The sequence below is a fragment of the Pongo pygmaeus genome, chromosome 3, assembly GCF_028885625.2.
Source record: "Pongo pygmaeus isolate AG05252 chromosome 3, NHGRI_mPonPyg2-v2.0_pri, whole genome shotgun sequence".
Lineage (NCBI taxonomy): Eukaryota > Metazoa > Chordata > Mammalia > Primates > Hominidae > Pongo > Pongo pygmaeus.
In genome coordinates, this window is record NC_072376.2 from 134539068 (window position 1) to 134555677 (window position 16610).

Below are 16610 nucleotides of genomic sequence, written 5' to 3' on the forward strand. Positions count from 1 at the left end.
TTAGCTAAGAAACAAGGACACGATGTGACAAATATTTACTCCAAGAAAAACAACCAATTATCAAAGAAAATAAATGTAGTCATACTATACTACTTGACTTAGCAGTGAACAATGATTACATGGTCACGTTAATGAAGAACTTAAATAAGATATTAACCAGAAATTGTGATAAACCATCTTGTGGAAGACAGGGGGAGAATAATAGATACATGTGAACATAAATTCTCACCTGAGACTATTGATAACATCTAAAATATGAATAAAAAGATAGCAGTATTGAAAGAGTTGAAAGTGGAGTAGACAGAAAAGGAGAGGGGACCAGGGAATTGCTGAGGGCTTGCTGTTGTTCGTAGACGTCTTTTAGCACTATCTAACTTTTAAAGCTATTTGATATTACATAAAAATAACTTAAAACAAACCAACAAAAATGATGACTCATTGTACATAGTGAAATTGCTATATACAACTGATAATATAAAGAAAAGTTTAAGAGTATTAAAGGCCTCAAGGCTGGGTGGTGCAGTGGTTCATGCCTATAATCACAGCAACTTGGGAGGTAGAGGTAGGAGGATTGCTTGAGCTCAGGAGTTAGAGACCAGCCTGGGCAACATAGTGAGACCTCGTCGATACAAAAAATTTTACAAGTAGCCAGTTATGGTAGTGTGTGCCTGTAGTCCCAGTTACTTGGGAGGCTAAGATTTGAGGATCACTTGAGCCTAGGAGTTTGAGTCTGCAATGAGCTATGATTGCACCAACTGCACTCCAGCCTAGGTGATAGAGTGAGACTCTGTCTCAAAAAAAAAAAAAAAAGAATTAAAAAAAAAAGTCCTTAAGTCTAATGCCATGCTGTGCTGTTCTTAAAAATTAAACTATAACTGTAAAGAAAGCTGCCTCTTTCTTAATAACACTAGTCAGTCTGGACTCAAAGTCCAGACTCATGTCCCTAAGATTCAACAATCACTTGGAGAATCTGATTCCCTCCAGGGTTGGGAAGGAGGGAAGTCCTGCTTCCAGTCTAATGCCTGAGCCAACACACACACTAAGCCAAGACTGGAACATTTATACAAGACCAGTGCCACAGAAACTAACACACAAAGTGTTTTAGGTAATCTGAGTTACAAGGCACTGTGGACTCATTTTTGGTTCCTTGATCATATAAAGGTGAGTATCAGAAGATCTATTATTGATTTGCCAGGGAAGCATTAGAACATTACTTTACATCTCTGTGTACTAATTTCCTCATTTGCTAAGTGATGACAATGATTAAAAAAACTGCTTTAAAGAGGAGCGATTTAAGTGAATGAGTATAAACGACAGCATGAAGTAGTATATAAACACAAATTAACTGCTTTTGTTATGACTATTTTTTGGCGGCACTTCCTCTAAAGAAAAACTAAACAGGATTTTTTTCTAGAAATCTTTCTCTGTTAAAGATAACATTGCTGAAAAATCTAATGATACGTGCAAGGACTGATTCTTCTAACAGTAGAGTCATAAGTTTTTCTCTTGATCTTTTCAGTTTTTGAAGAGTGTGCATCGATGTTATTTCTTGCTGCTTTTTCTCCCTGCCCTCTAAACAAAAGCTTTTTCCCTCAAAATCTAGCTTGGACTCCCTTTGTTTCTCTCTTCACACTCCTTTGAGTAATCTCATGTAGTCACACAACTGTGTAACAATTCCCATCAGACAGCTTTAAACTTGTATTTCCTTTTCCCTGCTTAACATCTCTATCAGAAATATTTGATCATTCACTATTCCTTTAAAAAGAAAAAAAACAACAACAACAAAAAGAGAACTATCTGAAAAATCAGATCCTCACCTTTGCTTTTTTCTTGTCAACAATGCCATCAACCATGTTGGTTATCTGGGTCAAAAATCACTAAATTGTCTCTGATCCTGCTTTCTCTTTAAAGCCCTCACAGATAGTGAGTTGCAAAATTCCATAGATTCTAGCTGGTTTTTTTTCCCCCTCAATTTCTCCCCTTTCCATTCCACCAACACTACCCTATTACAGAGCCTAATCTCAGCCTGGGCAGTTACAGTCGTCTCCTAATTTGTCTCTTCACTTTCTATTGATTGCCACTTCAATTCAGAGTGGGTTTGCTCAAATTACTGCTACTTTAAAATAATCAGTGGCTCCCTAGTGCCTCGTCCTGGCATATAGGATCCTCCGCACTAATGCCTCAAACCAACATGTCCAGCTAAATCTCACTGCTCCCCTATACATATCTATGTTCCAACCAAACTCAACTAATACTCCTTAAACATGCCTGGCATTTTGGGGGAAGAGAGGGCTTGAATTAAGTACTTATCTTGTCTCTGCTTCTTGTCCTATCTACCCTTCAATGCCCATAAAGGTTTCCTTTATTTCCCCACAACCTAATGTTGTCCTTCTCTTCTTCGCACTTGACCCTTTATAACTCTTTCTTTTTGTTTTGTTTTGTTTTTTAAACGGAACTGATTTTACTCTAACTTACAGAATAACTGCTCATGCCCAGTCTCATTCCCACCTCTCCCTCATGAAATTTTAAACTTCTTGAGTACAGGAAAGTTGTCATGCTCATCTTTGTGGCTTGCTGTACCTAGCCTACACTTTGCAAATATGCATGCTTGAGAAATGCTTGAATTGAGACTCATGAAAACTGCCTTCCAATATCTTTTTTGGAATTCATCAGATATACTGAATAACTGAAACATTTTTTAAAAATGAGGCCATCACTACAATGACATATTACTTGGTCCTAGGTTTGCAACCAATTGGGATGAAGGAAGTCTTGGTTTGAATCAGTGGTTGAATCAAGAGTTCTATCAACAGGTAAAAAATAATCTTGTTAGTGATACAGCAGGTGACACTTTTCCTCCCAAGTCAGTCTATTTAAAATTTCCACGTGGAATAGGGCAGCATGGAGCAGTGAAATCAGCAACAGAAGTACCCTGAGGAATTATCCTGGTAAAGGTGGGATTGTATCCTTAGCATCCTGCTGAATTTTAAATTCAGCTATGCTGTTCCGTCTCCTGAAATGACCCTGGGTATCCTTCTCGGAGTCCATCCTAGGGCTGTCGTGTTCACTTCTAAACAGCAGTAAATAAACACTGTTTATTAAACAGTGGCCGGATTCTCCTCAAAGGTGGAATAAACAGCTAATCTCTGTTACAGAGATCAAGCTAGTCTCTGATGTTACCAAGTGACAGGCCTGAAATAAACATGAAGAGCTTGCTGCCCTGCCTCTAAAAGAAACGTTTTTAATGTATATCTCCTTAAAAATGACTGGGTCTTCTTCTCGACCTCTACAAAATAAGTATACCACAACATTTACTTGTTGAATTATGTAAAGTTAGCAAACATATACAAAAGATGTTCTATTAGCAGTGAGACAGCAAGCCTACAATAGAATTTGCCCCAGGGTTTTTGCGTAATTGACCTCAAATTTCAGAAGGCAAAGTGAATAATCTCTGCTCCGCCCTACTTTCTCAGATAAGAAGAGTTCAGGTGTTTCATGTAGTCAGGATTTAAGGTTTTTTAAAAAGAAGAATTTTAAAAGGAATCAAAAAACAGCTAGGTTATAAATATCAATTTGGCAAAAGGAAAAATGGACAATGTTTTAAAACCTTAGGGAGACGGGGAAGTGAGCTGGTGGCGCTTTAATCCCAAAGGATATACCTTCCCTCCATTTCCTGGGCCATTTCCATTCCACGCTTATCTTCAGCAATAACTGAACCACATCGGGATGCGTCGCTCATTTAAAATCAGAACTCTTCCCTATGGGATCTACTCCCAGCCATTCATTGTGTTCCTGTGTTCTACCGGCAGGTCCAGCCAGACCAGGCGCAGACTCTGCGCGCGCGGAGCAGCGCGCGATCTTGGGGGTGCAGGGGTCACCCCGGAGGTCTCGGCCCCGGGCGGTGGGCCGCTCGCCGGCAGCAGGGGGCGCTGCAGAACCTCGGTCCCCACCCTGGAGAACCACCTCCCCGGCTCAGCCGGTCTGCGCCGCCCGTCACCATCCGACCCCAAGTTCTCTACCTAGTTCTGAGCGTTCTTCCTAAAAAAGACAGTAAGCCCTGCGGCACTCCCAGTGTACGTGACAGAAAAAATACAGAGCATCTCACCCTGTGAAACCGATCACCCTCTTTTTATCTTCTCTGCGTCTCGCACTGATTAAAAGCTGTCTCCAAGACTGGAAATTAAGAAAAGTTGCTCTTTCTCATGCATTAGCGCGCCGACCGCTCCTTCGTTTAGAAAGAGAGAGAGGGAGAGAAAGAAAGAGAAAAAGAGATCCCGCGCGCCGGGGCGCGAGCCACTGACCCTGCGCCGCCTGGGAATCGCAGTCAAAGTTATCACTAAAGCGGTTCCCCGGCTGCCCGATGCCCACTCTCTCCCTCAGGGGACCCTATAGGGCTTCGGTTCCAGTTTTACCCCAACTGTGACTGAACCACAGAGAGACAAGGTGCCTGGGCAAACCTTCAGCCCACACCCTGCCTGTATCGCACTGTCCCCTCCCTACTCCCCACTTCTCTGCCCCCGCCCCCGACGTCCCAGAGCGTCGGAGGGGACCCAAGTCCACGCTGGGACGCCCGGGAGGAGTTCGGGGTCCAAGTGCGCGCCTGGGTGTGTGCATATCTTCCCCTTAGCCTCCCTGGGTAAGCTCGGGACCCCGGGGTCAGTCTTCCAAGGGGTGCCCAGCCCTGGCAGCAGTCGTGCGAGCTCTTCGGCTCTAGGACAGGGAGTGGCTGCTCGCCAGGATGCTTGTCTGAAGTCAGTGTGCCCGCCTGCGTGCTGTACCGTGTGCTTCAGCCGGGACAGAGCCCCTGCCACACACTCGGCGGCCCCTGTGTCCCTCCACCGCGCGGGACCGAGGGGACGAGCCTCCGGCCGAGGTCTGTCCCCCCCAAATCACTCCAAATCGAACTGCCCGGCCGTACCATGTGGGTCTCGGAGGTCCCAGGCACGTCGTGGAGCCGCCCGGCGCGCGCTTTCCCGCCCCCCGCCCGGCACCGCCCTCCGAGGCGCGGGCTGCGGCCGGGCCCGGTACTCACAGGTCCGGCCCGTGGGAGAAGGGCGGCGGGCAGTAGCCGTGCGGCTCTCGTTGCGAGGGCGCCGAGCGCGGCTCCAGCCCCCCGTTGACGCCCCTCCAGCCCCGGCGGCGGCGCTGCGGCTCCGCGCCCTCGTCCTCGCCCTCGTCTTCCTCCTCCTCCGGCGCGGGGAAGGTCACCCTTGCTTGTTCCTTGCACTTCCTGACCTTGGTGGACATCGCGCCGGCTGCGGTCCGAGTGTGGGGGTGCCGCCTGCCGGCCTCCTCCGCCTTCGCGGCCGTGCAGTCTTTGCGCGGCGCCCCTTCCCCACCTCCCGCGGCTTCCGCGGCCCCGGGCGGCCCAGGGCGGGAAGGCAGGAGCGGAGAGCGTCGCGGCCCGCGATCCAGCAGTTAGAGGCTGGCGCCGAAGCCGAGCTGCCGCCGCCCACCATCAAACTGTGGGAGCAGCTGCCGTGGCCGTAGCTGCGACGAGGAAGCCCGGGGCCGAGCGGGGCGCTGGTGCTGGGAGAGGCTCTCCAGCCCCGCGGCGGCGGCGATGCCTCCTCGGCGCCCGTCTCCTGTCTCCGACAGCATCACTTGCTAGGACAGCATCGTTACTCAGGGAGAAGGAGAGGGCGGGCGGGAGGGGGAAGAGGAGGGGGAGAATCAATTCCTTATCAGACAGAGCTGGAGAGGAAATCAGATAGACCGCAGGTGGGGAGCAAAGAAAGAGAAACTTCCCCTCCCCACTCTCTTTCTCTTCCAGAGGATCTAGGGCCCTTTTTGCATCTACAGAAACAAGTTTCCTAAGGAAGGGAAAAGGAAATCCACTGGCTTGTTAATTTTCCTGCAGCCAACTCTCCAAATTTGTTTCAAAAAGCATCACTTGTTCGTTGGGTTACTCCCAGTAAGACTTGGTTGAACCTACGGAGGTTTAAGTACCTTCCCCTGAGTGCCTTCGTACTCCATCCAGCCTGGTAATGTTTTAAACGTGCATGAGGCTTCGGTTCTTTTAATGACTCTCAAAGGCATCTAATAAGATTTATATGCTTTCCAAGGAAGATTTTTCAGCGAAATGCAGTCTTCTTTTTAAAACACACTCACAAAAATTGCATTTTAGAATTCAAGACCAGTCATTCTTTTGGGAGGAAAGAGGTACAGAATCTTAGCAGGAATCTTAGGGATCAAGGAGTCTCTTGGTCCTTTTAAATAAGAAACCCTTGGCCTACAGAGACTGAAAAAGGTACTCATGATAGGTGGGTAGTGAGAAAACTTAGATTAGATCCAGAAGAGTGTGTTCTCCCAGACTTTCCCTTCCTTCAAATAGACGGCTTTCCAGCAAGTCCAACTAGGAAAAATCACAAAAATACTGGACACGCTCTGATGAGATAAAATTTATTTAACTGTATCCAATTATACTGTACTTTTTAGAGGAACAATTCTTCCCAAATTTAAGCAAAACACAAGAAAATATAGCTCCTTTGAATTTAATTCTTAAAAAGTAAATAAAATATTGTGTATTAAATTGGCAAGTCTATATGTTGAAAGAAGCAGTAGCATTTATACATCTAATATAGGAAAAACAAAAACAAGTAAATATTGTATAGTGCTTTATGTTTGGAAGTGCTTTTCAGTTGTTAGTACATATGCAAGTGTTAACGGTTTCACAATGTAGGTTAGCAGACCTATTCAGTTTCACCTCTGGAATATCTCTAAAGCAGGACTGCCCTTCTCCACCCGGTACCACCGCCTCAATTCAGGCTCCCCCGCTTCTCCCTGCTATCCAGCCTTTCTGCAGCCCACCTCTCCCCATAAACTGTTTCATTCTTTGTACTACTGGAAAGACCATGCTTAAAGCAAAGTCTGATCACGACTTTTCTCTATAAAAATCTCTGGTGGCTTCCCACTACTTTCAGGTTAAAATCCAAATTTTCAATCTCTCCTCCCATCCTTTTTCATACACATTCTAACTGCAGTTACCCTGAACTCTCAGTCATCAACTGACATGCTAGATACTTTCCCATTTCTCTGCCTTTGTCTATGGCATTCCTGTCACTGAATGTCTCTCTTCATTCATCTGCTACACTGACTTTTCCTTAAAGAACTAGGTTAGCTCTGGCCTCCAGTCTGACAGCCCTCTTGGGTCCCAGTGGATTTCCCACAGGCTCTGGTCTTTACCCACACTGTGTATACCACAGTCTTACCAGTGATCACATCATACTGAAATTCACTCTGTATGTGCCTGTTTCCTCTAAACTATGAATCCCTTGAGGGTGATGTGGGATCTTATTTATTTTGAGCTATTAGGGGCTCATCTTTTTGTCCTTGCTATTTAGCTCAGTACCTGGTGTGCAGGACAAGCTAAATAAATGTTTGTTGGATGAATTCATGAAGTTTATAGTTTCTTTATAATTACATTAATATGTTTATAAACTGCCCTTATAGGACCATGGATAGAAGCTCTATAGCAATGCTGGAGTCACCAGGGTTTACTCTTACACAATGTCTTAGTCTCCTGAGGCTGCCATAACAAAGTACCAAAGACTGGGTGGCTTGGGTGGCTTGGGTCGCTTAAACAACAGATACTTAATTTTTCACAATTCTGGAGACTAGAAATCTGAGTTCAAAGTGTTCACAAGGTTGGTTTCTTTTGAGGCCTCTCTCTGTGGTTTGTAGATGGCCATCTTCTCCCTGTCTTCACATGGTGTTCCTTCTGTGCCTGTGTCTTGATCTCCTCTTCTTATAAGGACACCACTCATATAGAATTAGGACCCACTCTGATCACCTCATTTTACTTAATTACCTCTTTAAAGACTCCATCTCTAAATACTGGCACATTCTGAGGTACTGGGGGTTAGGAATTCAACATGTGAATTCTGGCAGTACACAATTCAGCCCATAACAGAGAACTTTCTGATCTCAAAAGGAGTAGAAGAAACCACAAAGAAAAAAACACATGAAAAGCAAAGATTAAACACTTCAATGTATCACAAAAATTTTAAAATATAAATAAGGTTATCTGTAAGAATTATTGCTCAACAGTGTCTTCTTATTAGACACAGCATAGAAGTTAGACTTAGCAATTTTCTGAAGGTAGCAAGAGCACAGAAACAGGTAAAGTGTTCCTAACAGTGTACATTTCTTTCCCCCCCTTAAGAGCAGAAGTTCTTGGCCAGGCGCAGTGGCTCACACCTGTAGTCCCAGCACTTTGGGAGGCCAAGGTGGGCAGATCACCTGAGGTCAGGAGTTCGAAACCAGCCTGGCCAACATGGCGAGACTCCGTCTCTACTAAAAAAAACAGTACAAAAATTAGCTGGGCATGGTGGCAGGCGCCTGTAATCCCAGTGTAGAGGCTGAGACAGGAGAATTGCTTGAACCTGGGAGGCGGGGGTTGCAATGAGCCAAGATCATGCCACTGTACTCCAGCTTGGGCGACAAGAGCGCAAGAGCGAGACTCTGTCTCAGAAAGAAAAAAAAAAGAGTAAAAGTTCTATAAATGCATTTGCTTGCTTTTTAAAGTAACCTTAACTGATTAATTTTGTTACCAGTATAAATCAAGAAGATAAAAGCTGCATGTCAGAACAATCAATCCCCCCAAATTAGGATTCCCAAACTTATGATGTGGTAATTAACATTCTAGTGCCTTTTACACAGAACTTATAATGTCCCATAAACTGTCTTTCACTAATGCTTGCTGTTCTCTTACAGTCCAAGGAGTTCCCAGGCAGTTTCCTCACTCAAAACATGTGTTTTGAAAATTTCGTCTAGTCAGAAGTTTGGAACTTGTATTGGTCTGTTCTCATGCTGCAAATAAAGACATACCCAAGACTGGGTAATTTATAAAGGAAAGAGGTTTCATGGACTCACAGTTCCCTGTGGCTAGAGAGGCCTCACAATCAAGGCAGAAGGCAAAGTAGAAGCAAAGGCACGGCTTACATGGCGGCAGGCAAGAGAGCTTGTGCAGTTCCATTTATAAATGGAACTTCCATTTATAAAACCATCAGATCTCATGAGACTTACCCACGACCATGAGAACAGTATGGGGGATCTGCCCTCATGATTCAATTATCTCCACCTGGCCCCATCCTTGACACCTGGGGATCATTACAATTCAAGGTGAGATTTGGTTGAGGACACAGCCAAACCATATCAGGACTCAAAATTTACTTTAACATAGAAATGAGTTATAAATTATGGTTATATTTGCTGGAAAGTTAGCTTGAACTTTTTTCAATAACAGTGTAGGGAGGTATTTAAGAACATAAGGCCAGAGGCCTGGGATCAAATCCCACCTCTGCTGCTCACAGGTTGTGTGACTTTGAGAAAGCTACTTAACCTCTCTGAGCCTCAGTTTTTCCCTCAGTAAAATGAAGATATAGTTGTTGTACCTACTTCATAGGGGTATTATAAGGATTCTGTGTTAATGGCACTTAAAACTGTACCTGGCATATAGTAGGCATTAGTAAGTATAGCTACTATTAGTTCACTATGTGAATTATAGAACTAACAATAGAAATCAGAAGTCTGTTTCCTAAAGCAAGGATCTACCCTATCTGATTTAGATACCATTCTATAATAGTATTTGCTAAGTTGTACCACTGGGCTGTCAGTTCTTCTAGGAGCAGGGACAGAGTCTTATTTGACATTGTCACACCAGTGTAATCATAAAGCTGGCAACATAGCGAGTGTTCAATAAATGGTAAGTAGTAATAACAGCAGTGGGAATTGAAACAGCAGTGGCAGTTGGAACAGCAGCCATTCAATAACTATTTGTGAAATGAAGAGATCCCGTAGTGAGGAGGGGGAGGGAGCAACTTTTCTTCTTCTGGTTTGGGTACAGTGCCAACCTCAAGTAAAATTTGAGAATGGGCAAAACCTTTCTTTGGCATCTCTCTACTCTTTCTCTACATCTTTGTCTACCTTATAGTGCGATGTTTCCTGGTACCTATGAGCTCAGTGACATCGTATTGTTTTAATCCTTCCAGGATCTTATCTCTGGGCTACCATTACCCCAAAAGGGCTCCATGCTTCTCAATGACCTTTCTATTCCCTGCCAGTCAAAACTGCTATTCCTTCAGGGCAGTCAGTCTCAGTTAGCTGTTAAAGGGAAAGTATTTTATACAAGTTTGTACTAATGTGTGTTAGCCCCTAAAATTCCTTAATGCTCCAAGGGATTTACATTTTTCAAAAACAACAATAACTGTCCATTTAATGGAATTACCAGCTGTGTATTAAAGTGAAGTGAAAGGAAGATGCTTTTAGGGGAAGGGAAGATGCGAGGAGCTGCCTACAACTCCCCTGTAGGGTTTCTGACTTTTTTTTTTTTTTGAGATGGAGTCTCACTCTGTCACCCAGGCTGGACTGCAGTGGTGCAATCTCGGCTCACTGCAACCTCCGCCTCCTGGGTTCAAGCAATTCTCCCGCCTTAGCTTCCCCAGTAGCTGGGACTACAGGCGCCCGCCACCACGCCCAGCTAATTTTTTGTATTATTAGTAGAGACGGGGTTTCACCGTGTTAGCCAGGATGGTCTCAATCTCCTGACCTCATGATCCACTCGGCCTCCTAAAGTGCTGGAATTACAGGCATGAGCCACCGCGCCCAGCCGACTTTCATCCTACCCATTACTAAAATTTATAATTTTCTACCATTTTGAATTTGCCCCACCCCCCACCCCATTAACATCTACCAATAGCATTGTCAAAATGGGCTCCCAATTTGAGGAGGGAGTGGAAAATGGGCTAAGGGGCAAAGCTAGGAGATTTATGTATAGTTTCAATCTTGAGCGAATAGAGACAGAAATTTATTATTTTGGGGAGACAATTCTCCATGAGTGCCTCATGTTTCTGTACACCTTGAAAGCAGAGGCAATGGTTACCTTTGTTCTGGAATATCTTTTCAAGGATGTTTGTATGGCAAACAGCAAAGAACTAGTATGTGTACTCTTCTGTGTAATAAAGATAACGCTCTCCTTGGGGCAAAGGTCAGGCATGCCTCTGACTGTTATAAAAGATTCATGTTACCTAAGCTCCAGGTTCTTCTCTTGTAATGCAACCCGCTGCATGTGCAGGTGTCATCTGCCCCTCTCCATGTCACTCTGTGGGAACTGAGACTCAGGGAACTGGCACAAATACTGGCACTCTGGATACTGCTATTGCTATGAGTAATAAACCGTCCTTTGCGTCTGGCTGGGGAGTTTGTGCCTTCTGCCAGCATTCATGAAACTGTGGCTAACTATCTTGTTAGCTTGCCAGTAGGGTAAAATTTCAGATCCTTCATAGTTCTTAACAATTATTACATTCTATAGGCCAGGCACGGTGGCTCACATCTGTAATCCCAGACGTGGGATTACACGCACTTTGGGAGGCCAAGGTGGGTGGATCTCTTAAGTTCAAGGGTTCAAGACCAGACTGAGCAACATAGTGAGACCCTGTCTCTACAAAAAATTTTAAAAAAGATTAGCCAGGCACAGTGACACGGCATGGCTCGTGCCTGTAATCTCAGCCCCTCAGGAAGCTGAGGTGGGAGGATCACCTGAGCCTGGGCTGTCAAGGCTTTGGTGAGCCGAGATTGTGCCACTGCACTCCCGCCTGGGTAACAGAGTCAGACCCTGTCTCAAAAAAAAAAAAAAAAAAAGATTACATCTTATAGATGGAAAATTCACAGCTCTCTCCAGATCAGAAATCTCCAAGAGTAAATTAGTGTCTTAAAGGGGTTGTAATAACTTTCCTATGTGACTAAGTGCATTATTAATCAATTTTTCTATGATCAAGTACTCCTTTACATACCTGCTAATACAACTTTTGATATGAAATCAGTCCTAGAGGGAATCAATGTAAGATACAGACTTGATGAGTGCTTGCAGTTTTTTGTTGACAATCTGAAGAGTGACTTGACTCTAAATTGCAGCTCAAGGCTTCGAATGCTATTGTGTTTGGAGATTTGAGGAAAGTGGGTGTGAAAACTTAGTGTTCATTTCCTCAACCTCTCTCTGTGTGAACATACAGAAATCAAATCTGTCTAGCCTCTGTTTTTGGCAAGGTTAAGAACAATTTCACTTCATCCTAATCCCAATGATTCCTGCCGACCCTCTTCCAAAAACTATTTAAAGACATGGTCTTCAAAGTTATATTTGTCTTTCCTTCAGGGAGAAAAAGAATACCAATCACTTATAATATGGAAACTAGCAGAAATGGGTCACATAAGTCACCTGTCAGAAATTGGGAAAATAGAGTAGGTCCGTCTTTCCAGTCATGATACTTTTACCTTCAATCAAATGAGATACAATAATTTCTTATTTATATTAATTCTACCCAGGCTGAATTCTTAAGACATATTTAAAATGTTAATTAAAAATGTAAATGCAATTCTCTTTACTTTCCCTTTTCTTTTATGTCAAATTTATTCTGTGCTACATGCACACCTCTTACAGGTTCCAAATGCAACCCCATGCTAAGTTCTGAATTACTAATAATGGACTTAGGATAAGGTTGTTAGTGTCCATATTACCAGGTTAGTGGTTAACCACTTTAACGTTATTTTGTTTAAAAGCAGAAATATCTACTCACCACCATTGATTGGAGAAAGACCTGACTTACTGATGTCTAACCAGATATGAATTTCGAGAAGTGAGGGTGAAACTCACTTAAACACTCTGTATATATAAAGGACACTGTTTCCCCATTGACATAAACCATGCCCTTCCTACCTCCCATTAGCCAGCTCTAATCTTCAAATGTAACTCTTTTATCCTATAACTCTTAACTTTAGGCAAAAGTGTTAAGATAAAGCAAAAGGAAAGAGAAATAGAGAAGACAAAAAAATTAAAATGTTATCTTTTCTCCCAATGTTCACCTGGAGCGTTGCTGATGTACTGGTATCATGCAAGATTCCCCTATATTCACCTGGAGTAAATTATCTTGAAAATGTATGAAATACCCATACAAGATGCTCAATGGCCTCATTTTAATGCAAATTTTGGTTAAATAATTAAAATTACAAGATATTCACATGGCAACATAGAAATATGTAATTCAACTGTTAATCCTTTTGATATGACATTATGATTGTTATAATGTCTTTAAGGATTTTAGGGATAAAGGAAAGGGAGGAGATTTTACTGTCCAGGTAATCATGAACTATGTGGGGTTGAAACATTTTAAAGGACATCTAGTCTGATCAACTTATAATGTTTGAGTCCCTTTGCACAGTCCTGACTAAATGTTCATACATATACATTAATGTTTTCATCACTAAACAGTTTTTAAGAACATGATTCATTTACCTCTATAGATTGTTTTTTAATGTAATAAAGTCTATTTTTTCGTTTTTATTTACTTTTTTTTCTTTTCTATAAGTCATTTCTTAAAAGAGATTTGGATGCCAGGAAAAAAATTTCATAGTGTGGCTTACATCTTAATCAATGAGTCAAGTCTGTGAGTAAATTCCTTTAGAAAGAAGATTGTTGTATATCTTAGTGATGAGATAAGCACTCAAAGGGGGACTTTAAGTGATGTCTTTGAGGGTTCCTGGAAGGCATTGATGTCCAACACCATGTATATCTGTGAGAAGTGGAAAAGTCCAACTGGACATGTGTATTAGGCTATTCTTTCATTGTTATAAAGAAATACCTGAGACTAGGTAGTGTATATAAAAAAAAGAGAGGTTTAATTGGCTCACAGTTCTGCAGGTTTTACAGGAAGCATGGTGCTGGTTTCTGCTCAACTTTTAGGGAGGCCTCAGGAAGCTCACAATCATGGTGGAAAGTGAAGGGGGAACTGGCAGGTCACACGGCGAAAGCAGGAGCAACAAAGAGGGAGAGAAGGTGAAGGGAAGGTTGGTGGGAGGTGCCACACACCTTTAAACCACCAGATCTTGTGTGAACTCAGAGCAGGAGCTCACTTAACACCAAGCGGATGGTCCAAGCCATTCATGAGGGACCCATGAGCCAAACACCTCCCACTGGGCCCTACTTCTGAGATTGGGATTACATTTCAACATGAGATTTGAGCAGGGACATACATTCAAACTATATCAATGTGTAAAATATAAAAATTCAGTAAACAATGGAGTTCCTATTGAAAATGTGTGCCTTTTAATTTCAAGTCTTGGATATAACCAGTCAGAACTTCTGCTATAATTATGAGTTGGGGATGGGGATAGAAGACATAATAAAGATCTATATTGTTGTGAGCCAAGGAGACAGGTTATACCTCTTTGCATTCAATAGATTTAGGCTTGACTACCAAACAGGAGAATGCTCTAAAATATAATGGAAAGTGAAAGCTTTGAATCTTGGCTTAAAGGTGATTTATTCTGCAAAAGGAGCTCTGTCCAATGGACTTTTCTGGCACCCTCTGAAGGCTTACACTTTCTGTAGAGCCCAGGAAAAATAATAAAAGACTTAGTATCTACATGAAACAATTCCTGCACACTAAAGTATTTCTTCTAAAAATTATACGTTAATCTTGGCTACTGAACAACAAAAAGAAGTCATTGCTTTAGGATGTTTTGTTTGCTTTATGAGGACTTTCCCTTCACTCAGCTGTTTACCTAGCAGCTTAAAATTCTGAAATCCCAAAGGAAAGAGAGGCTTCTCACACATCAGAAAGAAGATGGCAGGCTACCAAACCATAAATGGCTCCAATTTTCATGTAAAGTCAGCTGAGTGAATCACAGGTGGATTTTTACCAAAAATGCACTGAAGGGCCTATGCCACCAATAATACCTTATTTAAAAACGATCAGATCATCCTTGGCTAGAGATATTATGCATACTGTAGTCAAATATATTAAAATATAAAGAAAACAAAGACACCTCTGGAGATAGTTCAGCAAAAACCCAATATCCAGAAATAAATTGATTTAGGAGGAATAGTAAAAGCTCATAACAGGCAGCAAGGGTGCAGTAAGAATTTATGGGTTGGAACTGTTAAGGGGGAAAAATAGAATTGCTTAGCTAGAATGACTTTTTGGGAACACATAGAAGAAGATTTTATTCATGACTTTAGATCTTTCAGAATATACTTTTATATAAATGCAAAATATACAATTCAGTCAAAAGCAGGAAAAAAATTACCAGTACCTAAGGATATAAAAAAATCTCAAGATAGGGCTGGGCATGGTGGCTCACACCTGTAATCTCAGCACACTGGGAGGCAGAAGAGAGGATTGCTTGAGGCCAGGAGTTCGAGACCAGCCTGGGCAACAGAGCAAAACCTTTTCTCAAAACAAAAAACAGACAAACAAAAAACTTCAAGATAGTAATGTGGCCATGAATGAAATGATCTTAAATACAGAAAATATAAGATAGTAGATGATTTGCAACAGTCATAATTACAGTCCACATACTTTATTTCCCAGAATCTCAAATCATCATCATCTTCATTAGCAGCAGCAGTGGTTATTCTCTTCTACTATCCCTTACCACTTAATGTGCAGTAAGCACCTGTAAGATAATGCCCTGGAAACCTAAAATAAACCCAAATATATATTATCTTTCCCTACTTATACCCTTCGATGTCTCCTCATTGCTTCCAGATTGTCCTTTACTTAACACATAAGGCCTTTGGTGATCTGGCCCTTGCCTATCTCTCCAGCTTTGACTCCTGCTACCTTTCCTTTGAGACTTTGTATATGTGTTCCTTCTATCTAGAATCCATTCACTCAAAAAACTTCTTGAACACCAACTGTAAGTTGGGCACCATGGCTCAAGCCTGTAATCCCAGCACTTTGGGTGGCTGAGACCAGTAGATCACCTTAGGTCGGGAGTTCAAGACCAGCCTGGTCAACATGGCGAAACCCCGTGTCTACTGAAAATACAAAAATTAGCTGGGTGTGATGGCACACACCTGTAATCCCAGCTGCTGGGGAGGCTGAGGCAGGAGAATCTCTTGAACCTGGAAGCAGGGGTTGTAGTCAGCCAAGATCGCACCACTGCACTCCAGCCTGGGCAACAGAGCAAGACTCTGTCAAAATAATAATAATAATAATAAAAACAATAAAGAACACCAACAATGTGCCCTTCCATGAATGTCTACCTGGAAAACTCTTCATCCTTCAAGACTCAAAATGTCCTTCTTGAAGTTTCCTTCCTCGGGGCAAGTTCATCCCTACCCTTTTTACTTTTTAAATAATGCCGCCATTGTGCCTTGAGCACAAACCTGGTACAGACTGGAACCACAGTGAATGTTTTTTTAAGGGAGTAAAACCAAAACTATACAAGTGAATATATTCTAATTATCAAAAGTTTAAATGAGCATGAAGTAGTGAAAGTAAAAACTAACAATATTCTTTACCTTTTGCCTCCTTCAATCCTACTCCCCCCTCAGAAATAATTGTAGTTAAGAGTTTGGGGCATATTTTTTTCAGGCTTTTTTCAATATGTGTCTATAATAGCCAATTTTACATGTTTAAAAGCAGAACTCCTGGAGCCAGGCTGCCTAGAACAGAATTTGAGTCTGCCTTTTAATATTTTTGGGGTTTGAGGTGAATTATTTATCCTTGCTGGGTCTGTTTCCTTATCTATACAACGGCAATAATAATAGTACCTAGCTGATTAAGTGAATTAATACATAAAGCAACTACAGTGCCTAACATGTAGTAAGT

At 42.4% G+C, this 16610-nt stretch overlaps 1 protein-coding gene across 6 annotated transcripts in view; it reads right to left on the reverse strand.

The window, feature by feature from the left end:
* Positions 1-5709, reverse strand: part of TRPC3 (transient receptor potential cation channel subfamily C member 3) — a 73688-nt gene extending 67979 nt beyond the window's left edge. For 2 of the 6 annotated variants that reach the window (XM_054486223.2, XM_054486222.2), the window contains exon 1: positions 5033-5627. In XM_054486223.2, coding sequence (XP_054342198.1) covers positions 5033-5247 — 215 coding nt within the window. In that variant the 5' untranslated portion in view covers positions 5248-5627. Of the gene's footprint in view, positions 1-4301; positions 4355-5032 lie in introns of those variants that run through there. The other 4 variants (XM_063664077.1, XM_063664076.1, XM_063664075.1 and 1 more) reach the window with 3 other exon arrangements.
* Positions 5710-16610: the final 10901 nt, after the last annotated feature.